Source organism: Numida meleagris, chromosome 4, assembly GCF_002078875.1.
Source record: "Numida meleagris isolate 19003 breed g44 Domestic line chromosome 4, NumMel1.0, whole genome shotgun sequence".
Taxonomy (NCBI): Eukaryota; Metazoa; Chordata; class Aves; order Galliformes; family Numididae; genus Numida; species Numida meleagris.
Window position 1 is genome coordinate 92,299,793 of NC_034412.1, and position 26,655 is coordinate 92,326,447.

Consider the following 26,655-nt stretch of genomic DNA (forward strand, 5'->3'; position numbering starts at 1 on the left):
GAAAAAAAAAAAAAAAACACTGAGAAATTTCTATACTAACTCCTGTCTGCATCACTGCCTGGCTGCTTATTCACTTTGATTATTCTGGACATAGGCATAGGCTTGTCAAAACCACTTTGCCCTGCCCAGGTTTCAGTTTTATTTAATGCAGCAGGATGATGCTGCAAAGTCTGAATTTAATAGACTGCAGGGGAATGCTTATTGCCTTGCAGATACCCCTCTTTCCATTGGAGCTTTCGTTTTAAATTCATACCAGCCCATTCTGGTGCTCTTGGGAGTGGAAATGATCAATGCTTCCATTCCTAATTGTGGAGCCACATGGAGCTGCAGTGGTCTTTTCCACTCTGTCAGCACCGTTCCTTGTGCCGTGGGACTCATAATTACAGTCGAGTCCATTACGTGCATAAGACATTAAAAATTAACACTCCGGGATATGGTGCACCACTGTACTTCCCATAGCTCAAGAAGGTATTTGTGAAAAAACGAAGAGAGCCAGCACATGTCTTGATTTCCAGAGCAGTGACCGAAGACAATTTGCCCACTATTCATCATGCTTAGTGTAGCATAGCTTAGCAAAACCCAAAGCACAATGCAGACTTCAGAAAAGCAGCTAGTAAATGAGGAGAGTCAGTATCTTACAGAGGCTTCACAAAGCTCTGCTGGAAACAGTCAGCTCAGAACCTATTTCACAGCCACGGGGCTGTGCTGTACGCAGGGATTAGCTTAAAAGTGCTCAGAAAGATTCTGGAAAATCAAACACATTGTTCACCCTTGAAATATCTTAACAAACAGCAACACCGGTTAAGGGAAGGAAAAACACACAGACAATGGCTCGATCCTCATCTCACCAAAGCTAGTAACAAATACTCCCTCCGAGTTCAATGGCAGCAGGAGCTAAGCCAAAGAATTAGGGCTCAGAAAAGGAAAAAAGTTCCACAATATTTCATAAAACAGCCAAACACACGAATCGCATTTTTGGTTCTACTTATAAAAAGTACCACATTTCTATCCTTCCTTCTTGGCCCAGGCGGGCTCCACTCTCATGCTTTTATTTCCTGCAAATAATCACCGAATGATTGATATTCATTTCCTCAGTTTGTGCTGGTAACAGAAAGTAACTGGATGGTGAAGACGCAAACAGTTTACACGACCACTAGGACCAGTTGCAGACAATAAGCACTGGAAACAGCTCCTGCAGGGGAAGGAAACCGTGCAATACTTTTGCATATGCAAAGGACTGCTAATGAGATGATGCGCTCTGCCTAAATTGGAGACCGAGAGTTTCACTGATTTGCTTTGTAGTGTGCTGTGTGCATATATGGACATTTATAACTGCTATGGTTTACCAGACTGAAAGCTATTTTAAGGAATGTTGGATCCCAGCCTGCCATTGCTGTAGCTTACTGTGCAGCTTGGAGCCTCTCTGTGTATGTCGTACAAACTGAAGATAAAAGGCATTTGGGTATTTCTGTAAACTGCACTCGGGGTTATGGAGACAAACACCTGCCCATGGGCTTCTTCCAGCATCTCTTAAGGTTACTGCCTTCACTGGGCTTTGGATCAGGCTGAAGTACAACTGATTTGTACACACAGGTCAGTCCCCCAGTTCCTCTCCCTGCTGAAGACAATACTTCTCTCTTTCCCCCTCATCCAAGTTTCCAGTGCAATGTAGTTATTTTCCTCCATCCTCACACCCAAACCACTGCCAAATTGTTCCTTCTCTACAGTAAACACAAAAACAAGTCTGACTGTTTATCTCTCTGCCCAAGCCACGAAGTCATTCCTCGTCTAAGTCTTCCTTGTGCACTTCGTTGATCTTCACCCCACCTGGATGCACCAGTACTAAAAACTCTTCCTTGCCTCAAGCACACAGGTTACCCTTACTGATCAAACCGAAGTAATATTCTCGCCTTCCCCTTCCAGTGCCTAAAAAACGTTGCTTCTACCAACATGTCTTTTAACATGTCCCAACTCAGTCCTTCCTCTCCTGTAGTGACTGGAGAGCCACCAGCTTCTTACTCTGCTCTTCCTTGTACTTCTTCTCCCACATCCCAGGAACTCCTGTGCTCCTTCCTTCTCCATTGCGTAGATTCACAGAATTCTTAGAGCTGGAAGGAACCTTTAAGGGCCATCTAGTCCAACTCCCCTGCAATGAACAGGGACATGCACAGCTAGATCAGGCTGCTCAGAGCCCCGTCCAGCCTGGTCTTGAAAGTCTCTAGGGACAGGGCATCCACACATTGCTGGGCAACCTGTGCCAGTGCATCACCATCGGCACTGTAAAAGACTTTTTCCTTATATCCAACCTAAATCTACCCTCTTTAAGCTTGAAACCATTTCCCCTTGTCCTATCACCGCAGACCCTGCTAAACAGTCTGACTCCTTTCCTATAGCCCCCAATTAGATACTGAAAGACCGCTCTCAGGTCACCTCGGAGCCTTCTCTTCTTCAGGCTGAACAACCCCAGCTCTCTCAGCCTGTCTACGTAGGAGAGGTGTTGCATCCCTTGGATAATTTTTGTGGTCCTCCTCTGGACGCACTCCAACAGGTCCATGTCTCTCTTGTACTGAGGACTCCACACCTGGATGCAGTACTCCAGGTGAGGTCTCACCAGCACAGAGCAGAGGGGTAGGATCACTTCCCTCGACCTGCTGGTCAAGCATCTTTTGATGTAGCCCAGGGTACTACTGGTTTTCTGGGCACACTGATGGCTCATGTCCAGTTTACCACCTAGCAGTATCCCCAGGTCCTTTTCGGCAGGGCTGTCCTCAATCCTTTCATCCCCCAGCTTGTATTGGTAATGGAGGTTGCCTTGACCCAGATGCAAGACCTTGCACTTGGATTTATTGAACCTCATAAGGTTCCCCTGGGCCCACTGCTCAAGCCTCTACAGGTCCCTCTGAATGGAACCCCATCCCCCGGGCATGTCAAACACACCCCACAGCTTGGTGTTATCTGCAAACTTGCTGAGGGTGCACTCGACACCACTGCCAATGTCACTGATGAAGATATTAAAGAGTATCTATTCCAGCAATGACCCCTGGGAGACACCACTTGTCACTTATCTCCATCCAGACATGGAAACACTCCAGAGGACGTTCAACTTTCCTCCACACATTCCCAAAATCTCAGTTCCCCCAGCAATTGCAAGCTGAACTGGGAGCCACAAGTGCTGCGTCTCCTCCTGGGGCACATAGGCTGACTGCTTGGCTGCTGCACACCAGGTGGCAAGGCAAATCTGTGGCCTACCTGTGGAGTTAGCACAGCAGCTTTTACCTCCTGGCAGATGCTGCTGTGAGCCACTCTCCTGTCCAGCACTTGGTGTGTTTGGCCTAAAGAAGAGGAGGCTGAAGGGAGGCCTCATGGCAGCTACAGCTCCTCACAGGGAGCTCTGCTCTCTGGTGACAGTGACAGGGCCTGAGGGGACAGTATGGAGATGTGTCAGGGGAGGCTCAGGTGGGGGTTAGGGAAAGGGTCTGCACCAGAGTGTGGTGAGTATGGAACAGGCTGCCCAGGGTAGTGGTCATGGCCCCGAGTTGCCAGAGTTTAAGAAGCATTTGGACAACACTCTCAGCCACAGGGTTTTGATTTTGGGTGGCCCTATGCGGAGCCAGCAGTTGGACTCTGTGATCTTTGTGGGTCCCTCCCAAGCTGGGGAGTTTTATGATTCTATGAGGTGATTTTTATATATAATGTGAAAAACTCAGTACGCGAGACCTCTCTGACCTCTAGTTTGGCTGAAACTGCTTTACGGATCCAAGTTAGAAGCAGATGAAAAATAGACTGCTTAAGCCTCATTTCCTTAGGAAACCAGGCTACAAATACAGAGTCAGCCTCTCTTCTCCACCCATTTCCATCTTTCATGCCTCTCTTGAATTAGTTGCACACCATAGGAAGCCTTAGCTCTTTTACCATCTATGCAAAAAGCAGATGCAGACATCCTGATCATCCATCCCAGAGCTTCACACAGTAGTTGCTACACATAAGGTACAGAGATGTGTCTCTGAAGTCTGGGATAAAACAGACACAAACCTTCAGGGTATAAGAAAAAGTGAGGAAATAGTGACATTCATCAGTGAAAAAGGAAAATTTCCCTTGCTACACTAAACAAATAACCACAACAGCCTAACAACTTATGCTGCTCCATGCTGGAGGTCTCCATCGGTTACAATGGCCTTGAAAAATGACAAAGAAGCAGCTGTAAAGAAATCACTGAAGAGTCAGCTAATTGTGCAACAGGAGGCAAAAATCTAAGTAAAAGGTTAGTCTGCCAGAGGAGGAGGATAAAGATTAATGCTGAAAAGCTTATAATCCTATTAGGTACATCAGAAGCAGTCCCCAGTCTGGACGGCTACATGCATTTCTGGCCATTCTTCATGGAAAGAGACATAGTAGATGAAGGAGAAAGGAAAAGGACAGAGAACACATGTGAAAGTGCACTGGGGAAGATCCATAAGAGCAACTGTAAATGCTGCCATTGTTTCTCTGACAACAAAGATACCAAGGTTAGAACAGTGAAGTACCAACATAGCCAAAGAGCATGGAAAATGCAAGGCAAGTGCTCTCCTCCTCCTGATGCAGCTCGAGTGGATGCTCAACTAAGCCAAGAGAACCAAGTCAAAAAAAGAAGAGGATAAACCCTCCCTATTACCATGAGTTAATCTGCAAAACTTGTATTTATTTATTTATATCAGTGAATTTGTATGTATTTCTTCAATTACATTACTTAGGATTGGGGCTTGGTTTTTGTTTTCATTGTTTAAGTTCACCACTGAACGACACAGGAAAGGACGAAGCTTCCCATGCTGTAGTGTTTCCTGACTATCAGGGGAGTAGTGAAGCAATGGAGCTGTTGCCTCCTCTTTAGCAATCTCTGTCATACAACAGGGGAGCAGCCCCACCATCACCAAACCTCCTTCTGTCTCCCCTTACCAGCACAGCCACAGTCAACCCTTGCTGTTATGTCCTTTGTATTCCTTCTCTGGATCTGCTAGTGCTGTGACCTGACCTTCACAGAGCACAGGTTAACCAGAATGGGACAATAATCTTAAAAACATATGCCTCATTGCTCGGGGATCAGCATCAGAGCTGGGATGAAGACCTTGGAGGGCTTCACTCAACATCTTGCGCTCTGAAGATGCTGCTTTCCTCATGAGGGCCCTGATCCTGCGGTCATCCGCATGTAACATTAACTCTCACATACAGTCACATGTCACAACAGCTCTCACCGAAATAAATGGAAAAATTCAGAGAATCCCATGAGAACTGACCACGACTCAGAGGTAACCTCCAGAAACGCCTGCAAATCCATGTTTTCTGAATGGCAACCTGCTCTTACAAATACACCAGCAATGCACCACCCGTATCCCAAGCCATCCAAGTTTTGTTCATCCTGTTACCATGCCACCCGTGGTTGGGCCGCCCAAACATTTAGAACATCAGAGTACTACAACACAAATAGAACAGCCCTTGTTTTCCCCAAAATAACTAATGTTTCCACATCATCAGCACACAGCAGCCAAGACAACAAACTTCTGTTCAAACACAGGGATGGACACACGTAGGAATTGTTGAAATATTTCCTATTTTCTTGACATGTTTGCTGGATAATGCATGCTTCTTACACACGAAGCAGCAGCTGAGCTGCTGCCAGGCCAACATTTCTAGCTGAAACTGCAGAGAAGGGTGCCAATAGGTTAGAGTCCCTTATTATCAGTCCTAATTAATGCTCACACAGTGACACAGATTAAAAATAAACAGCACTGCCTTTGCACCAAAGGGTCCCAGTATAAATCCAATAGCTGTGGATGTGAAAATAAGCCATGCACAAGGGCAGGGATGGGGTTAACGTGGGTCACTTGCCATGCCAACCCTGACATCCAAGAAGAGACTGGGGCAGAGGAAGCACCAGCTGCACAGGGGAGGTTCCAGGCTGGTATTCCCTGGGAGACGGCATCAGCAAGCTCGTCACAGTCACTTTGCAGCAGAATGTCCTTCACAGACTCCAGGAAAGCCACAAATTGTCCAGTTCCCCTGTCCCAGGGCTTGTCCTGAGGCACCGAGGGAACAGAAGGCAGGAGAATTCAATGTCTCAGCCAATGATACCCTGCTTCCCATCCAGATCCATGGCTGACATCTCTGCCAAGTTACTACAGAAGCCATCCGCTCGCTTCAGCAGGGCTGGTGAAACATAATCACTCCATTTGGTGAAACTGCAGGGTAAAGGGACGCCAACTGTCCTTACAGCAGAAATAGTAGGAGCAAGGGCTGTCCTCAGTGCTTCTAATTTAAGCAGTCGTGATCCTCCCCAGACAGAGCATGCTCCTCTCCATATTTTTACCCCCTTGACCAGGGCACTCCTCAGACAGGAGCTAGGAGAGGGCCAGGCACACACAGGCTACGAGCTGGGAGCGAGGGCACAGGAGGAGGAAGCAGCCTTGGCATTGCACTTACTCCCTTTGAGACCCCACATCAAGACATGTCAAAAGAAAGCAAATGTGGTTTCCTTTTCCCTGCTCCTCTACCTCTTGTTAAAGGCAGAAGACAGAAATGCAAAAATAACACTATGGATGGACAGACCTTGTAAAATACTAGGATCATTAAGATAATGCACTTAACATCTGGTCCTACTAAAACCATGAGCAGTGAAGTGTCACACAGTGCTGATATTTACATTGACAACCTCAAGAGACATATTTAGAGCCAACCAAGATTATGCAGGTGCTTTTCCCAGTTGTTGTTCCAGGCTGTCTTCAAACTCAGGTGGAATTGCATCCATTTACGTACACATTAACACTTCCAGGCTTTCTTTACAGTCCTTCAGGATAGAGAAGGCCTGCAGGACTGCCATAAAAATATCTCATGCCTCTGCAGCTATTTTAGGAAGCAAAATTTATTGCAGGTAGATGTGTAACCAAGCTGCTCTGTTCTGCTTTGGGCTTCCTTCAGTGCGGCTCCTGGCCCAGTGGAGATGGGCAATGGGGAGTTGTTTGCCAAAGCAACACTTTAAGGAAGGATCTGTCAAGAGAGTGTGCAAGGGTGGTACAGGGCCCTGACCCGCTGGTGGGAAGCTGTGGGTCGATAAGAGCACTGTGCCATCAGTCTCTGAGCAGCTGCCTGAAAGAGATAGTGTTTTGTGGGCCTCGCCGGCATTCACCTCATCACAACTCCTCCTTTTTCAGTGCTTTGGCTCAGTGGGACCAGAGGAGAAAGTACTAAGCTCTGTCCCAGCCCTTGCACAGCCCGCTGCTTCATTCAGACCTTTCTGGAGGAGAAATAATTCATTAGAACACAATACTGAGGGAAGTAAAATCTGCACCTATTAGAGATGAAATATTCTCTGCTTTGTGAGCGGGTCTGATCCTCACAGCTCCACCAAAGCTGTGCTCAGCATCTGTGTGCTGGTGATGTTTTCCCTACCCAGTACTGTCCCTATGTTTCCTGCTCCGAGACCCTTGCCTTTTTCCAAGCCAAACAAATGGCAATTTGAAACCTAAATGGGAAGGGCTGTTTTTTCTGACTCCGGAGAGGGGGATGTTTATGTGGAAAAAGCTTTTTTAGAAGCACTGACATTATATTCCAGAGATGACAGATGGTTTAAAATTCGCATTGTGAGTTAGCTTACAGATTTATGGTAGGCTCATTGGACAAAATGGAAAAGAAAAAGATACATAACTTAAGCAAACTCATTTTTAGGCTAAAAGGAGTATACAGTATGGACACACAGCAACAAAAAAGCTCTGCATTACCTTCATTTAAAACCACAACAGTTGTGCTGCAAGTATTACTTTGGAGTTATTTTAACTGATGCTTCAACTCTTAGCAAACTTAATCACATGCAGGAATCCCAGTTTAGAGCATAACTGTACACCCTGTATCCTAAAACCGTTCAGGTCATGGAAGGCTTTCACCATCCAGCCTTAACTGCTTCCATGGGCTGAGGAGATGGAGAGAAATGCAAAAGCTCCTGTTTGTCTGTTCCTCCCTGAAAGGCAGCTTCGGACTTCTAGTTGTGGACTCATGGGACAGAAAAAAGGAATGAAAAATTACATCCAACTATAGCTCACCCAAATCAGCTGCAACGTGACTTCCTTAGAGTGAAGTTGCTTTGACTTTTCATAGACAGAATTTTGATAGAAGTGCATAACCAAGTGAAAGGAATACTTTAGCTGACCAACATAATTAAAAAAAAAAAAATCAGATGAACAGCCCTCTTTGACTCAAATATTCAGCTACAACCATGAAAAAAATATTGATCTCTCATGGAAACACAATCAGTTCTGGGATACCAACGGTTCCATCCACTGGTACAAATCACCAGTGAATCACAGAATCATTAAGATTGGAAAAGACCACTAAGATCATCTAGTCCAACCGCTGACCCATCCCCACCATGCCCATTAACCATGTCCCTAAGCGCCACATCTCCACAGTTCTTGAACACTTCCAGGGATGGTGACCCCACCACCTCCATGAGCAGCCTGTTCCAATAAAATCAAGCAGTCCTGAGGCTACTTTGAGTGGCAGGACTAACGGACCTCCACAAGTTCTAGAAAGAGCATGGAAAACCTTGTTTGGATCTCTACTCTATCCCAGAAGAGCAGTTCAGTGTGGGAATACGTATCAGGTATGGTCATGATAAGCTGACCATAAAACAGCCTAAGGAGAAAATCTTTCTGCTGTCTCAACATTTCTATAAATATGGTAGTAAATGAACAATAAACTCCTTCCATCAGTACGACCTTAACTTCTTACATCTCTCATGATTCTACAACATTAACCCAAAAAACTAGGCGACCAAATGTTTGGATGGACCAGCCATACAGAAAACGTGTGGGTCCCATCTTGGTCCTAATCCCAGTGTTCCAAACTTGGGTCTTACCTCTAGTTAAGTTTAAAATAAAAATAAAATACCTGATTTCGATAACAGATTTCAAACAAAGATTTCAAAGAGCTTTATAAATATCAGTGACCTAAGAAGCAAAGCAGATTGCACTTTCATTGATTTCTGACTATTTCTATTTCATTGGTGTTTTATCTCTATCTCAAATGATAGGGACGGTGACACCCACTTGAAAATATACAGGATGTAGACAATGCCCGGTTTTAAACTCTAGTTTTAAAGCAGCAGTGTAGGAGAAGTGAGGCAAGATGGCTCCACAGGTAATACCACAATCTTCAGACCACCTCGATCCTTTCGTTAGTAGTGGCATCAGAATGTCACATGCTATATTTAACAGCTGCAACATTGCAGGGAGTTCATGGGCAGCGCAAAACACACCTCTCTTTATGGCCCACAGACACAGACTGCGATTTCTACTGGCCACTATAGCAACATTCTAGGGAGAGGTTGGGCACCTGCAGTTTTACCAGAACCTGCACAATTTAAAACAACAATAAAGAAAGGAAAATGAGACACTGCCGCACGGCTTAAAAAAGGCAGGCTCCCAGCCTTTTCTCATATGCATTTTACAAGAATTTCTAGTGTGGATTTAATAGAGTTTCTTCCTCTAGGGTCATTTCTCATTTCATTCATCCTTCTTAATCCTTCCATTTTATATGGATAATAACAATATCTTAATGAAATGCATGGTGCAACTGAGATAAACAAGGAGGGAGGGATCCCCAGCTGGAGCTACACTGATACAGAGCAGCCTCCAGTCTAGCCTAGGCACAAAGGAAAGGAAATCAGAGGCAAACAAGCCTCTGTACTGAAGCCATGGGTCATTAACAAACAATCAGGCAGAGCTCCTGGCTACACCTCTGAATTCAGCTTCAACTACCAGCAAAATTATTTGTCTCTAATTAAAACAAATCAGAAGAAAAATGACCTTTGAATGGATAATCCTAAATCACAGTGTTAGGATAAATGATAAAAAGCTGGACTCTGCACACACAAAGGAGCATGGAGGCACCCCGACCCAGCCCCAGGACTGACACCCATCCACAGAGTCAAATTCCTCCTGAATATAGGGAACAGCCAACACTTGCAACCAAGGAGCTTCATTGTTAGGCCTCACAGGAGAGTGGGAGAATGTCCTCCAGGGCTGACTCCAGAGGAACCAGGCTCATCCAGCACCTAAGAAGCAGCAGAGACCCTCTGCCAGGTGTATATATTCAGTCTATTTTCTTCAGCATCAACAAACAGCAGCTTAGATATTAAAGACATCAACACCAAATCATTGTAAACGCTTTCCTTCCCCACACTCTCCTGTCTGAGACAAGCAAAATCCTTAAAATAGATGTCAGTTAGTGTGTTATTTGTGTCCTTGTATTAGGAACACCTAAACTGGACACATACTCCAGCCAGACACTGCCTCTCAATTGCCAAATAGAGGGGAAAATCACTGAACCTGCAGGCTAACCCTCTCACTAAACCAACCACATATCCAGATTGAACTGCACAATACCCTTCCCTCCATCAGAGATGCAGAAGAGCTCTCTCTCTCAATGACAGATTTTTCCTTGCTGTTTGGAGAACTGTTTTGCTCAGTCTCACCACATCCTTTACTTTGCAAGCAGAGCTCTCCCCAAGGAGCTAGCCAGGAGTCCTGCTATGGCATTACTACATGTCTCACTACAGCAGGACTCTCAAAATGCTCCTTTCTTAGCTACCTGTAAAACAAAACCTGACTGCCAATGAAGATATGTAAGGAATAGTACCACATTGTCTTAAATTGGGATTTAACATGGGCCAGTCACCAACATTAAAAAAGGTTGTGAGGGAGTTACAATGAATATTTATGATCACTTCCTACTTTCTCTTGCTTAACCACCTTTTGCGAGCTAGAAGAAGAACAGCTAGATTTCCCCTTATCTCTACAGCCACATATTTACAGTGTAAGCCCTCGTGTCATTTACTGTGCAGCATCACAACAAAAACATAATGGCTTTATGGTAATGCATGATCTACTCTTGCATAAAGCCACTAGAAGGGAAGTCATTATCAGCTTATTTACTTCTATGTCAAACTCTGTAGCCCACGGCATGTATTTGGAGATAAAACGACACTTCCTTTCTTTTGCTGGAGCTGGGAACCTCATGGAGAAAGTAAATTATCCATACACATGCCTAATGGCCATGCTACGGTCATTTTTAAAAGGATCGGAGACTGCCATGTCCAACAAAGCCTTGTCTGAGTAAAGGGTTTCCTGAAATTACAATCTCCAATGCAATGTCTAAATTCTAACTTTAAAAGTTGGAGAATTGTATTTTCCAGGTTAAATGCAGAAAAGTTTAATGAAACTGAGACTAAGACATACTCAGCATTTTCAAAGGGTTCACCTATGTTTGTAGGAGAATACACACCCTGGGATTCAAGAAGCTTTGATTTTCCCTATTAATGGAAAGAGGCTTTTACAGCACCACAGCTGGGTGCATAGCAGGACCCTACACACAGAAATATCAATGTATTTAAAAGTCTTAGCATCCTCAAGTAATTCTCACAAAGCCTTTAAGAAATAGGGAAGTTCCTGTTGCCCATTTTACAGACTGGTTTCTCAGAGGTTCAGCTGAGTATTCCCCTAGTAGGACATTGATCATGCAGTCCTGACATGCAGAACTTCCATCTGCCATTGAGCAGGACACAGTCACTCGTTCAAGCTTGGAACATACAGCACACTGCATGGGTGAACATCTCGTGCCTTCATACCCCTCTTAGGAAGAGATACAATTGCATAGCCTTTAAAATTCACATTGATTCCTTAGTAACGCTTGCATGTTGCCCAGAATCACAGCAAAGGTTAAAAATTCCTGATTTACAATTCCCTTTGCAGGTGCATGTGACAGATATAACTCATGCAGTTTGCATAGGAATCTAAAATACCTTTGTTCTTTGTTCAAAGGGTACAAATGTGTAAGAAATATTAGAATTTAGACACGCTGATTCAGCACTCTGGGATGTTTCACAAGATGTGAGGCTTCTCTTCTGAACTTTGGAATTGCTAATCGCTTCTAATTAACTTTCCTACATCATCCACATCATTCATCCCACAACTTAATTTTTCTGCTACAAAAAGACAAAGGTATCAGTTTCTCCCAAATCATTTTATCTCATTAAATATCTCCAGATTTGGTACGTCTTGGTAAACATCTAATTTCTTTCTTTAATTCCTAGTATTTACCTATCTTACCATAGCTTCTCCCTAAAATTTAAACAGTTCAAACACTCTTCTATTACACCAAGGACTCTAGATTTCAATTTCTGTAGTGTTCATAGAATCATAGAATGGCCTCCATTGAAAAGGACCTCAAAGATCATCGAGTTGCAACCCCCCTGCTGTATGCAAGGTCCCCAACCACCAGACCAGGCTGCCCAGAGCCAATAAGCTGTTCAATAAGTCAGCTTCAGGTTTCTCACAGTAAGACAGAGGAAGGAGATTCTTTCAGCTTCCACTCATATTCCTAGCACTCCTACTATTTATCTGCATTATGATTTATAAATTTAACAACAACTTATTACATAGAGTGCAGGAAAGACTTCTGAGCGAGGACCGGTGTCTACTGAAGCATCCCAGGGTACAGCGCTTCATACTGAGAACTTCACTACATCAAATGGAATTCATAGATTTTGGACAGAGAGATTCTCAGGGTAAAAATCTTTAGAGCAGCCTGAGACAACAAGCGGCTTTCAGGGATGATGAATATCTACAGGTTGCATTGATCTTGCTGGAAATTAAATGCTTTTCTCCACTGGAAATTAGCAACTTGGTCACAGAGTCAAACCTGGAAACAGAAGTCGCAGTTTCCAGGCTACATTTCTGTGCTAGCTTTTATCACCTCCATCATCACACTTGGATAACCTCACCCTGTGAGCAGTGCTCAGTACTTCAGAACCACCAACACTTAACATTTCTTCATTTAATCTCATCAGGTGATTTCTTGGAAGCGATTACAGGAACATCTCTGTTCCAAATAAATTCTCAGACTTAATGGTTTCTCAGAAAAGAGCAGGCAAACAGTCTTGCAGGGATGGAGGACAAATCAGAGGATCTGGTGCACAGATACATATAAAGTATGTATTATAAAGTCATGACTTTAAATACAATCTCATGATTTGGTGAAGGGTTTTAAATAAAGCTTTTTTTAAATGCTGCAGGCAGCAGGATTGCTACCCAGCTATTCAATCTTTGTTCTGAAAGAAGACGTTCCCATTTGCATTCAGTTTTGATCTCTCCCAGGCTTCTTGTATCTCTCTGAATCCTAGACTTTGGCTGAGACCACTAGACATAAGAGCTATGAGCCATGCCACTGTTCCGTGCTGCATTTCCCCCAAACACAAACGCACTCAGTTCAAGGCCTGTGACACAAACATATTCTTACACTGTGTGGAGTATCTCTTTGTTGAGGGCTTGAATTAACAAAAACAGCGTATTGCACATTTCAGAATGGTAAAGGTTTTGAATTTTCTTTCTTTTGGCTTAGTGACTTCACCTTCTTTCCCTTCTCACCTTCTCTTACACATACATAACTTGCAGCTGGCAGCTACTCAAAATATAACATGAAATATAAACTGAGGCTCAGGATCCAGATGGAGACTTCACAGAAATAACTTCAGAGGAAAGCAAAGGGAAAGGCAGCCAATGCCTCTACGTCCATTACAGAGATTTCTAAGCAGGCAGCTGCTTGAGAAGGCAGCTTGTACTTTTTGTGGGAACACCCACACCGCCTGCTATCTTCTGTATGTTTTTCCATCACTTCTTATTCATTGTCATATGCTGGTTTAAATGCCACAGTCCAATGTTTGTTCTCCTGCCCAGACAAGAAGATTCACACAGGATGACAGCATTGCAAGTGCCATTCTCCAGAAACAAAGCATTGCTATTTGAAGTGAAACAGTTAATTGTTTCAACCACACCATGAAGCTGAATGTGCCCCGAGAACTGCCTCTTTACAAACTGCAGCCATTTATGGACTGACTGCCCGCACTGAGGTTTCTTGATTTCAAGGATATATCTAAAGCACAATAGTGTTTTGAATAGGGATCTGATTTGTTACAGCCAAGTATCTGCAAACCTCAGCAGAATAATAATTGAGAAAGAATACAGAGCCATTCCTGTGGCTGTAGAGCACATCTGAGTACAAAAACCTCAGGGCACGCTACAGCAAAGAGAGTTAAACTATCTAATCTATAAGTAAATACTAGAGGGGAAAAAAAAGAAGAAAGAGAGATGCTGTACAAAGTACATTTACATGGGATTAACTATGAATTGTACACAAACCACAGGAAAAAGACAACTGGTTCAGATTTCAGTACCATGCAAAATCTGGCATAGTATTTATGCACTTAGAATGCAGGCCCTGCCTCATGGACAGCAGCAAAGATCTTTCAGTCTGGTTGTGTGTAGTCTGTTAGCCAGCTCTGCTCATTCTGAACCGATCCAGGAATAATCTGCAGAAATATGCATGGGATCTGTATCATCAGTCACACGTCACCTCCTCTTGGGCCCTTGGCAATGGCTGACAGCAGACCCTCGCGATTCCCGGTTCTGCAAAACAGCGCTGAAACAGATCTGAGGCAGCCGGGATCTTAAATCACACAGGCTAAGAGCTAACCACGTGAGGGACCCTCTGAAACACCTCTGAAGGTCTTCACATAATGCTGTAGGGATGAAGTACAAGAGATGACAGAGTTTCTTCCTGTCGGGCACAAAGTAGTTTGTATATGCTTGGGCAGCCTACAACAAGGCATTAAGATTCTTCCAAGCAATTTGAAGAGAAGGTGGTCACACTCCTCATCCTCAGCTTTCCGTGGGTACTAATGCTTATTAGAGAGCTCAGTCGTGAAGTTCCACAGAGCACTGAGGTCACAGATAACCTGATGACAGGATTTTGGTTGGCCCATCTGCTGGGCTTCTGTTGCTGAAGCACAGGCAACTGCATATGACAATTTAGTGATAAAATCCCCAACACTAAAATGAAAGAAAAGATAGGATAGCTGTCCTGGCAGAAATATGTCTTTGGGAACCCTCTACCAGCCCACAAAGACAAAATTCAACTTGGGACTCATGAGAAACAAAAGCCTTTTGCTGTCTTGAACTGGCCAATTTCCATCACATAAAGTGCAATTTCTTAGGATCTAGCTGGCACCCTCTCCAAGGCTCTCCCCATTTTAGGCTACAGATACAACCTTGGGATTCTCATCAGGGCAGATTTACATTGCTCACTGACTTCATAGAATCATACAGTTAGCTAGGTTGGAAAAGACCTACAAGATCATCCAGTCCAACCATCCACCTACCACCAATAACCCCACTAAACCAAGTCTCTCAACGCTATATCTAAACGTTTCTTGAACACCTCCAGGGATGGTGACTCAACCACCTCCCTGGGCAGCCCATTCCAGTGCCTGACCACTCTGTCAGAAAAGTAGTGTTTCCTAGACTTCAGCGGAGTTGCACCTGTTTTTGCACACTGAAGCCCTCCTGTTGCCTTAGGAATAAGAAAGTGACTGAGGTTTGCATCGAATGAGCATTTTCCAACTATTTATTCCTTCTATCTGCAGAACATCCACCTCGATCCTTCAGGTTTACCACAAGCTAAGATTGGAAATTTTTGTGGCAGTTCTTGTTAAGATTTGGCAATGCACCACTTAGTCTAATTCCACTGACAAAACAGACAAAATGCAATTATTTCAGATATGAACTGATTTTGCCCCTCGTTTACTGAGTTATTTTTGTTTCAAGAACTTTTCTATCAAATTCTATGCAAATCTCCCACATGAACATGCAACTTCTAGGTCTTCAGGTACTAGACTTATTACAAATTACCATCTAATAGTCATCCAAAATACAGCATACCATATAAAAATTCTACCCAAATACTGATGCAAGAAGCTTTATCTAATGCTGTGAGATGGGAGATTACTAGCATAGACAATTATAGCCAGTAAGGCATTGAGATTCTAGTAGACCTGTTCAAGATTACACCGTGGTAGTCATTGTTACAGATACAGAACAGTTACAGCTGTATACATCTACAGGTATGGAGAGAGAAAGGGATGATATATTAAGAGAGCATCATCAGATCATGGTTTCTCCCTAAGCCGTTAGAGTCAGCAGGGGATTGGTTTGACTGCTATAAAAAGAGGTTACCATAATATTACAAACACGAGAAAAATTCAACAATGTTTATGCAACAAATTATTTACTCTTATTTCATTGTCTGTGTTTTTAAGGTATCTGGTTTAAATAACAGCTTCCTCTCTGTGTTTGATCCTACAAGAAAGACTCTTTCCGTATATAGGACAGTAGAGTGTGTTACCATGGAAATTATTATGATCTACTTAAATTCAACAAATCCAGCCTTATGGGATATATCCTCCTGAGTACCTCAATTTAATTATTAATGTTCTTTCTAAAAAGCAACATCTTTCTGTTTTGACCAAAATCTTTCTTTACAAGCAGACTGAAAACAATAAATCTGGAAAGTGGAATCCTTTGTTCAGCTGCAAAACAGGTACAGTTAAGCCAGGGAAGATGCAAACAGCCCCCAGCCTGCCCTGCCAATGTGCTTCAGCTCAGAACTAAATGGATCACTCGAAGGGAGAAAGACTCATTTCAGTGTCTGTGTCTATTATGTCCCCGGCCCCTCTTTTTTTTTTTTCCCTCCTCTTTTTGCATTAAAAATACCAGCTGGGATAGTGGATTTTGTTTGTTTTTGCAAAAGCATGTGTTCAGAGGTATCTAACAGCTGACCATCAATTCATTTCCATACAGCCACCTCTCGTGCTTGTTCTCCAGCCATGCATGCCCAGTAAACCCATTCAATCTTTTCCCACAGAACGTATCACCAAATTCAAAGCCTTTCAGCCTCAGTGCAGCTCCAGCATCCATCTTCCTCCTGCAAGTGTCACCATGAATTCTGCAGATAGATTTTAGGAGCCAGATGGTGTTATTCATGATGACCTAACACTGAGGATCAGACAAACTGATTCTTGTGGGTCACATAATAGGTGCTGGCTCACAAGTCTAAGTTTAGATATGCACAGACACAGTCCAGCTCTTGGGTTTCCCTTGTTACCCTCTGGGCTCTTCTCCTCTGTCATAGCTTGAGATTTGCTACACGATAGGCCAGTCTACACAAAACATCCCAGAGCACCTCTGAACTTCTCATTATTTGACTTGGAAAAGTTTCACTCAAAATTCATATTTACATCGCTCACAATAACTTCCCTTTGGAACACGAGGCAAGAAGTTTCTTTCATTTTCTGGCTGTCTCTAAAGATACTTATTTAGAGCCTGGAAACAAGGAATACTGTGAATGAGCTCAACTGAGCTCCGTGAAAGGAAGCAACAGAATGAACTCAACAGAATAGAAGTGCTTCTTGGGCAGGAGCTGCAACTGTTTGTTGACGCTGATAGCATTGAATTGCTTGGTAGATTTGAAGGCAGGCTACACACGTTGCCTTGGCATCCCTGGGACCAGTCCAAAAAGCACAAAATTCCAGACATGAGGAGCATTCTTCCTAGCTCAAATAGGTTCTTCAATGCTGGTTTTGTTGTCCCACAGAATCTGCTGCTTTGCAAAGTGAAAGTTTACCACTGGCTCCATTGGAGAGAAGGAGGAAAGGCAGAATGCAGCCTTATTGACTGGTTGATTGATTCCTTCTTTGGAATTGGCTGTTTATTAGCAATTAGCACATTAACAGGAAGGGCTGCAGCAAGCAAGTAGGCAGCAACTGGAGAAACATTGGAGAAGCATGATGAGGCCAGTGTTGTCAGCTGTCTTTCTGTCACTCCTAAAAGTCAGTCTCCAACTTGACATCAAACCTTCTGCCTCCGTATAAATGTGTCTCTTCTGAAAAGTAATCCTTGCTCTTCTTTTTACTCTACCATCTTTCCTTCATTACCATCACTGCCTTTCTTCTGGCTATATATCAGCTTTTGCCAGTCTACAGATCCCCGCTTTATCACCTATATCAAATTTAAATCCTTTGTCTCTCGCTGCTATATGCTACAAAATGTGTTTACAAGAAGCAAACCGCTAAAGAGAAATGCCTGTTCTGTGACACCTATCAGTATGACAGAGTTCTTTTGTGTGCAAAGCTTGGGAAAGTACCACTAATTTCTCTGGATCTGGCATGCTGCTCCAGGTTGAGTGCCTCCCTAGGACCTGCCTGCAGAATAAGCAGAGCATCCTCTTATCTCAGTCCTTTTCCTAGGGAGCACACAAACCACGGACAGAAAAGACACAGCTCTCATTTTGTTGCTTCTTCTAATTCACTTTATCTCGCCATCTGCTTTGCCTGTATTTCACTGATTTACATTAAGAGCTCCACGGAGCAAAAATCTTGTCTGTGAAATGCAAAAATAGACCACGAACACTATACCAGTGTCACAAAGAGGAGCAAAGGATCTTAAATGATTCATCAGGAAGGCAGAGTTGCATTTATTCATATGTTATTTATCTTTACAATGCTACAGAACTTAAGAGAATCAGGTAGAGACTAAATCTCCTTGCACAGGGTGCTGTACAATCAAAAATACTAAATTAAAGTTCCTATCCCAAAGAGTTTACAATCTAAATAGCACGAGTGACAGGAAAAGGATGTGAATTAAGTGACATTTTGCCAGTTATGTGTTTTGCTTGTGAAGGGTTCGTTTACTCAGACCCTTCCCTCCACTGAGCCAGTCCATCTCAACAAGGACTACCTGAAACCTGCTGAGTAGCCGTCACTTTTTGTTACAGTCAAGTGCAGACTCAGACCCCAGTTATCCAGTGAGGACATGGAAGAAATTGTGACATATGATGGGTCTACAGCAATCCAAACTGGCTAATCCTTGTGCATTGCTCTCAACTCTTCACCTAACTTTATGATCAGCCTGAAAGTTCCCAAAATTCCACCTCTGCCTGCTGAAAGCATGGAAGCAGAAAGGCAAATGCACTCTTACTACTTAGAAGTAGGAGGTGTGATTACACACTCTTCTTTGTCTTCTCCATACTGAGCGTTTCCTCTTGACCTAACAGCTCTTTATTCAACACATTATCTTTAATGGAAGCTTCTATGAGATGGCTGTCTCCCTCCATTAACTGCAGTAAGAGCATGGAGGAGCTCTTCTTCAACCTTATCTAATCACTGGACCAGCTGATCCTTCGAAAGAAACATTCCGCTCATTTTATATCCCACTGCTGCTTAAGGATAGACAACGCATGGAATTGGTTAAATGTTCAAATACAAATATTTTACAAAACTGTAAGTCAGTGGTAATTATTACAAAACTTATAATTAAGAAATATAGCACAAAAAAATCTATCATCTGATTAAATTATTAAAATTAAAAACATTAAATACATGTAACTGATAACTGTCTGCAGGAGGGGTTCTGTGGTAGAGCTGCAGTCTTTTTATGGACTGATATCCACCTGTAGACCACAGACTGAGTAACTGGGATCTGAGCTTGGCTGTTGCATTCTGCTGATAGCAGCACTGAGGATCTGGAAGGCACCATTATTCAGAATATTTAAGCTCTTGGTTGTTTAACTGCTTCAGGTAGCATCTAAGTCTGTGTTTTTGTTCTATCATCCCACATCCATCATGAACTCTTAATACATAGCACATACCCAATGGCCAACTCTCTTTCAATAATATATTGCTCAAGGAGCCTGGAGAAAAGATGTGACCTGTTACTACAGATTTTTGTGGAATACTGGGCACATCTCTTGATCTCTCTGTACCTCAGTGCCCATACAAATAAAACAATAGCAAAAACCAATCAGATGACACAAGAGTAAATTAATGTTTGGAAGTACATTAATACAGTGACAATGAATGGATACCATAAAAGCAAAGTGCTGCATTAAGGCAGCTGCAAAGGTCAAGCCCCTCGGTCATTTTCCACAACTTCTAGTCTGGTTAAACACCCTCCCTTACCAAACCAGGACTGGTAACATCTGCGTTGTATGCATGTGCATTCAAGAAAGCCTTCTCCACTGGGGCTAAGAGCATTTCCAGCACATCTGTGCTCGTGCAGGAATATCTGGGTCACAGTTGACAAAGCAGCAGGCAGCGTTATCCCCTGCAGGGTGATCCTTGCGCTCACATTTCACATGAAGGGCAAAGCAAATGTCGCACCTGCGCTGGATGCTTCTCTGTCACTTACTGTCACCAACAAGTTCTATCCCCTCAGCAAAGCCACAGTGGCACATCAGGCTGGGAGCTCTTTGTGCGAGAGAGCAGCAGTGCAAGGCTGCAAGACGTGTTTCCAAGGGATCACACCACCTTATGGTATGGGCAACCATCCTTAGCAAATTCCACTTGCATTGCAGGTTGTCCACCCTTCCCACTTCCCAATACATAAAGGAGACAACGACAGGCTCATCCCACAGCCTCAGCTGGGAGCACACCAGGCCTACTGCTGTATGCTGCTTTGTTCAGACCTACCTACCTCCAGCCAGCAGCCAGATGAAAGGATGTTTCTCATGGATTCCCAAATCCCTGTTACTTCCTCATAGAGCTGGGAATTCCCAGGGAACACATCTGAGGCTGCCATCCTGTTTTGCACCAAACCATAAGAGACAAGAAAGGCCATCGCTAATACTTTTGATTTAAAAGAAATCAAATGCAGGAAAACTATAATTAAGGCTGTGTTTATCTACTATCCATATAAAATGGTCTATTCAAACAATTTCATAAGCATTTGCAAGACGCTCTTAATGGCAGGAGTTCAAATCCGTAAGCCACACGCTATCATCTCCGCTATTGATGACCTGTCTGATCCAACCTCATTTCTACTGACATCTCCTTCTTCTGCCATGTGTTCCACACTGAAAGGCTTTCAACAGGCAATGGGACATGCTAAACTTCCAGAAACCTGCACTTCTGTATCATTCCCCGTCTTTATTGGAAAAGAAAAACATTTCCACATTAATACAATGTGCTTAATCTATATATTCCACTTCTAATTTTAAAATACTTTTAGACAACAGCCAAAAGTAAAGGAGGTCCCTAACCACCTCGGATTGCTGTAGCCAGATTGGACTGAAATAATGAAAACAGATCCCAAGTCCTTCTGCTAGACTGTTCTCTACCACCTGAAGCAAAGAAGACTCTCCTTTGCAACTAATAGCAGTAAGCTGGAGGTGGGAGGACATGCCACTGCTCCCTGTGGTCTGTCTCAAGGAAGACAAATTCAGCACAATTCACTACATTTCACAGATGAGGAAACTGAAATACAGATGTGCCAGGATGTCCTTCGCGATGTACTCACAGATGATGAACAAACAAGGGTTGGTAATTAACCCAGGACAATGATGCTGTCCCATTCCAGTTACTGTCAGAGACAAAGCAACAAAGACTCCAAGATACAACAGTCACAATTACAGTGATTCCAGACATCTCTTTGTGAAAAAGTCACCTAAAATCTCCTGAGAGAAGAAAAAGAACGTTCTGATTGTATAGGCATTGAAATGAGTAGAGAAAAAAGATAACATCCGGCAACAGCTAGTCTGAGAATGGAGGTCTTAAAGGAAAAAGTTATCCAGGCAGAGGATTATCTTTTTGTTTTGTGTTTGTACAGTACTCACTGCAGATCCTGGCAATAATGAAGTCTTCAACTATAGCACGCAGTTATGGCAGCGTAAGACGTTACTGTACCATGACTGTCATTTCTCTGCTGGAGCCCACAGAGCACAGCCATGCATGCAGAACAGAACAAGCAAGCACGCCCAACCAGCATTAGCAAAGGCCAAGCACTGAAGTTGGAATGACCGAGGGGATGGTTTGCAGTCAGCTGCCTGACTTCATGTGGAAGGGCTGAGGTTGATCGCTCCTCTCCTTCAGCATCATTTTGGAAATGGAAATTGCCAGGAATGAAACAGTAACAATCAAATCACAGGCGACGCTGATGTTTGAAATTGCCACAGCAGTTTGCTGAGGGAATCCACGTCCAAGCCCCAAATGTAAAAATGCGCTGAAACACATAGCCACTAATTAAATTAGATAGAGCACAGATAAACAACAGGGGTAATGCAAGTGACAAAGCACTCAAAGGTTTGCTTTTGGTTTTAGAGCCCTCTGTATTAGCTGAGTCATATCAGTAAATCCCACATAGACCAGCAGAAGTCCTAAGAGTAGAAAGCAAGATTCTCAGAATGATTAAATCACACCATGACACACTCCCTCATAATCCTTATCAGCTAACAAGATTTGAGGGGGGGGGAAGCTGAAAAGGCATGGGCATGAAAAAAAAGAAAGCCTAAACCAGGTGGCCATCGTACTTAGAGCACAGCTATCTGTACTGATGGATGAGTTGGCAATTCATAATCAGGTGAGGAAATCAGATTACACAGATTAGATCTTTGTCATGATGCTAATGTGAAGACCGCTGTACGTCGAGGAGTCAGCGGCCACACACCAGTTAAGCTGAGCAGGTACAGGGTGTGCTGTGCTATGCTGCAGGTATAGCTTGGCCTTCTGGCCCACGTTGTGCTGCACTAATCCTCTGGCTGCAGGATGAACTTTGCTGGCTAGCTGTAATACAGAAGCCTGGAGGAAGCTCACAATGGTCAGCAGTAGTTACACCACCTGCCTGTCCTTGTTGTCATAAGAAGTACAGCAACAAGTTCTCCTGCGAACATCCCTTTTGTTTGTCAGTAGAAATCACAAAAGAATTCCCTTTTTTTTTTTTTTTAAATCAATTACTGTAAGTGCTCAGAAGACCAAAACATCAGGTAGCCTCTCCCTGACAGCTCTGCATGGTGCGCTGCACCAAGCCAGAAGGGCTGGTCCACATCACACCGCGCCCAGCATCTGCAGGGACATAAGATTACTTCTGTTCTCCTCTCTTTCTTTACAGTGCTAACCCCAGTAAACTGCATTTTAAGCAATACTCTGGCATGGATCTTGCTGGGATCATAACAAACCCACACCTTCCTGGTGCAGAACATTCTTAAAGGATGGATATATATGAAGTGGTGGTGCAAAGATAGTGGTGATCAAGGCTGGCAGGTACAAGATTTCCTTATGTTATTTTTTTTATTATTATTACTATGACTAATATTTAAATAGCACGTTCAAATTATCGTTTGCCATTGACATTCTAGTGTAAGGAATAATTGGTACCACCCACTACACATAACTCCATTCTGACATGCTGCTCAGACAAAGCTAAGGGAACAGGAAGGTCTGTACGCTCAGCTAATTACCTGAATGCAATGTCAACTGCACTGTGTGCTGCTCCTTTCCTACCCCAGTCCACGTGCCTTAGGTGAAATCACATACCTGCGTGTGTGCTAATGCAAGCAGAATTACCATCTCTTGTTTGACATTCCTTGTTCTTGAGGATTACTTAGATTACAAGATGATTATCGTTTTTAAAGCAGAAATTAGTCCAGAAGGGAGGAAAGAAAAGCAGCCTTGGACAATACATGGTACAGCTTGCACTGCTCTCAGAGATATCTGCAGTTATACCATTCAAATTAAATCATTTCAATACTAATGTGCTTTCTCTGAATGAAGTGTGAGCCCAACAACGCTAGCAACAGCTGCAGCTGAATCCAGCTCATAAGCCTCTGGGGGCTAAATTCAACTTAGAACCCTCAAAATCCTGTATATTCAACAGCCCCCCAACACCTTTGTGATATACAGAGATAGCTAAGATCCAGTCGAGTTTTTCTTTTTGTCTCATCCCAAAATGCAAAAAAAAAATGAGACCCTGAAAACGCCTTAATGGAATCACGCTGATGGTGCAACCTCATGGCACGTTTCTCGCAGACAAAGAAAGTGACAGGCCCTCACAGATCCTCCTCAACGCCTTCAGAGCATGGGAGATGCTCTCCTGAGCTCCTAGCTCTACGTACTGGACAGAGAAAACCCCAAACAATTCGTGTGGTTCGGTATTACAGCCTCCAGCAGCCACATTTCCCAGACGGGAGCGTGTGCCACAGCGGCCATCCCGCTGCCCCACCTTCGGCATCACCTCCCTTCTCACGCATTTTCCGAGCGGCATCCAAAACGCCTTTTCCTCCCGAATCCCTTGCCAGGCGGGGCAGCTGGGGCGAGAGATCTCGGCAGGTGGGGGAAGACGTCTCCCCGTTGCCCGAGCAGCGTTTCCGAGGAATTTCTGCTCGCACCTAGACACGGACGAGCCGGAGGACAGGCGCACAGAGCCACACGCTTCTCCTTCCCGGGCTGGGGGGCCCTTGGGGGTGCCCGACCCGGCCGCCCGACCCCGCTAACAAAGCCCCGGTTCCCTCGGCGAAGCGGCGACCGGCGGGGCCGTGCCGCCCGCTCTTCTGCAGCCGCTCCGAGCTGCTCACCCCCGTCACCTTGCGCCGTGACAGCGCGGCAGCGTTTTCCGACCCACCCGTAATACACCCGCGCTGCGAATCGCCGGCGGCTAACTCACACCACTAGCCTGGAGATGATCCATGACACCATGGCTCCGCTGGCTCTCCCGGCACGGAGGGCTCGCCCCCGTCTCCTCGCCCGCCGCCGGCCGCCGCCCGAGTGAGCGGGGCGGGCGGCTCGGCCATCCGGCCCCGCAGCCTCAGCGCAGCCTCACTGGCGGCACCGCCGGCAGCCAACGCGCAGCCGGCCCCGGCCGCGGAGATTGGGCAGGGCCCGGGGCCCCGCCGCCGCCGCCCCCCGCGGGACTCGGGGCTGCGGGAGGAGGAGGAGCCCGAGCCCCCGCCGCGTCCGTCCCGCCGGGCTGCCCCCGCCGCGCTGCCGGAGACGGGGAGCCCCGGTGTGAGGGCGGCGAGGGGACAGGCAGGGCGGGGTGCCCGGGCGGCTTTTGGACGTCCCCGAGGAGGAGACCCCACCCCAGCCTCTCCGGTTCCTGTGCCGGCACAGCGGTGCGGCGTGATGGACGGGGGGGCTCCGGATTGTGCCCGCGCCTCTGAGTCTGAGCCTGACCCCATCCACTTGCACCTTCCTGCAGCAGTTTATGGCCGTGGGTGAGATCCCCCCTAAGTCCCCTCTGCTTCAGGCTGAGCAGCCCCAGTTCTCTCAGCCTTTCCTTACAGCAGAGCTACTCCAGGTGCTTGGCCATCTCAGTGGCCTCCACTCTTCAGGATGTTCAGGTCTCCCTTGTACCGGGGACGCAGAACTAGACAAAGTACACAGCGCAAAGAAAACCCCATTGAACGCTTCTATCCAGCTAAAGCACGGTGCTGATGGGCTCCTTGGATAGACAGCAAGAGACAGATCTCCCTCCACACCTCAAAGTTAACAGGCACAGCTGGGGGGCATTAGCCCAGCTGACTACCCATAACTGCCAGGTGACAGTCAGCAATCTTGCCTGTACGTTACTTTTTATTGGGGCATCTCACACAGCTGTGAAGTCTGATTTCCACCAGGAATGTCTGCCCACACACAGATCAAAAGATGTTAGCTTGACCTGAGCAGTTGTGCTGAACTGTTTCCTTCTGGTTCTGCTTTTCCTTTGCTACGCTGGCACATTCCGTTTCAATTACAACTGGTTTGTCAGAAAGCACCTTCCACTGCTTTGATTTTTTTTCTTCTCTCAGAAGGACACATCCCCACAGGAATTCCTGGTGCATTTTACAGCCTCGTGGCAATCCTTAGATCTTGACACCATGAGACCAGCCCCAAGCTTCCTCTGGAGGATGCTCCATGGAGCAGTTGGCCTGGGGTTGGGCATTTGGGCTGGGGATCCAGCTCCCACAGCTGCACTGCAGGATTCCTGCCTCCAAGCCCAACACGTTGCTCTTTCCTAGGACAGTGCACCTGCAGCAATCAACTCCCCATCATTCTGAGACAGCATAGCTGGAAGTGACTGAAACTCCCTAGTGCATCATGAGTAAACTGCAAGGAACTGTCTAGGGAGAGACTGAATGTTTCAAACTGGAGGTCGCAGAGCTGGGAGCTGATCAGAGACTTCATCAGTCCCAGGTGCCACAGACACCTTCACACCTCTGTCCACCTCCACAGGGGGAAATTCATCACGCAACTTTCAGCCCTTACCTAACATATTCTCTCTGCTCAGCTCAGGGCCATCCAAAACAGGTGTCTCACCTTGTATCACGTAGGCTCTCTCAACCTGATTCTCAGAAGATCTAGAACACCTTTAAAAGGTAAAGCTGCAGCTATAGACACACATAACGTTCAGCATCTCCAAAAATGATCTTCTAGGTGGAGCTTCAAAGTGTGTCCAGCACCCACCTCCTGTGTGGCTCTTCTCTCTGTAGTGGGTCTGTTCCTCCACCAGAGGGAACTTCCACCTCACTCTGGGACCTGGCCCAGGCTGGTACCTCCTTGTCCTCATCACTGGGTAAGGGCATCATTTCCAGTACAACACTGGTTACACACAAGCTGTGAACCACAGCTGGGGGTTCGGGACCAACAACAAACACTCTTGCCTCTGGGACTGCAATGGCATACAGCAGTAGTATTGCTCCAGACAGCATTTTTACTGCTGTTCAGGCATCACAAAGACAGGACTGGATGGGCTGCTGCTATAAGTGAGTGTAAATTACTCATCTTCTCCAAATAAGATTGCTCTCTGGAAGAAATCCCTTCTCTCCAGAAGAAGCCATTAGGCCATCAAGCCCAAACTCTAAGGCAGTGAATCATTCTGTAGCTGTGTTGCTTGCATATTTTAGCCAAGCGGATTCTCAGAACCCTGAGATTTTTTAAGTATTAGGATTATTTAGCATGAGATTTTAGACTGGATGTTGGCAGACACTCTGCAACGT

General features: G+C 45.0%; 1 protein-coding gene across 4 annotated transcripts in view; it reads right to left on the reverse strand.

Moving 5' to 3' along the window:
• Nucleotides 1-24,531, reverse strand: part of REEP1 (receptor accessory protein 1) — a 65,082-nt gene extending 40,551 nt beyond the window's left edge. For 2 of the 4 annotated variants that reach the window (XM_021396620.1, XM_021396619.1), the window contains exon 1: nucleotides 24,345-24,528. In XM_021396620.1, the coding sequence (XP_021252295.1) occupies nucleotides 24,345-24,376 (32 nt within the window). In that variant the 5' untranslated portion in view covers nucleotides 24,377-24,528. Of the gene's footprint in view, nucleotides 1-24,344 lie in introns of all 4 variants that reach the window. The other 2 variants (XM_021396622.1, XM_021396621.1) reach the window with 2 other exon arrangements.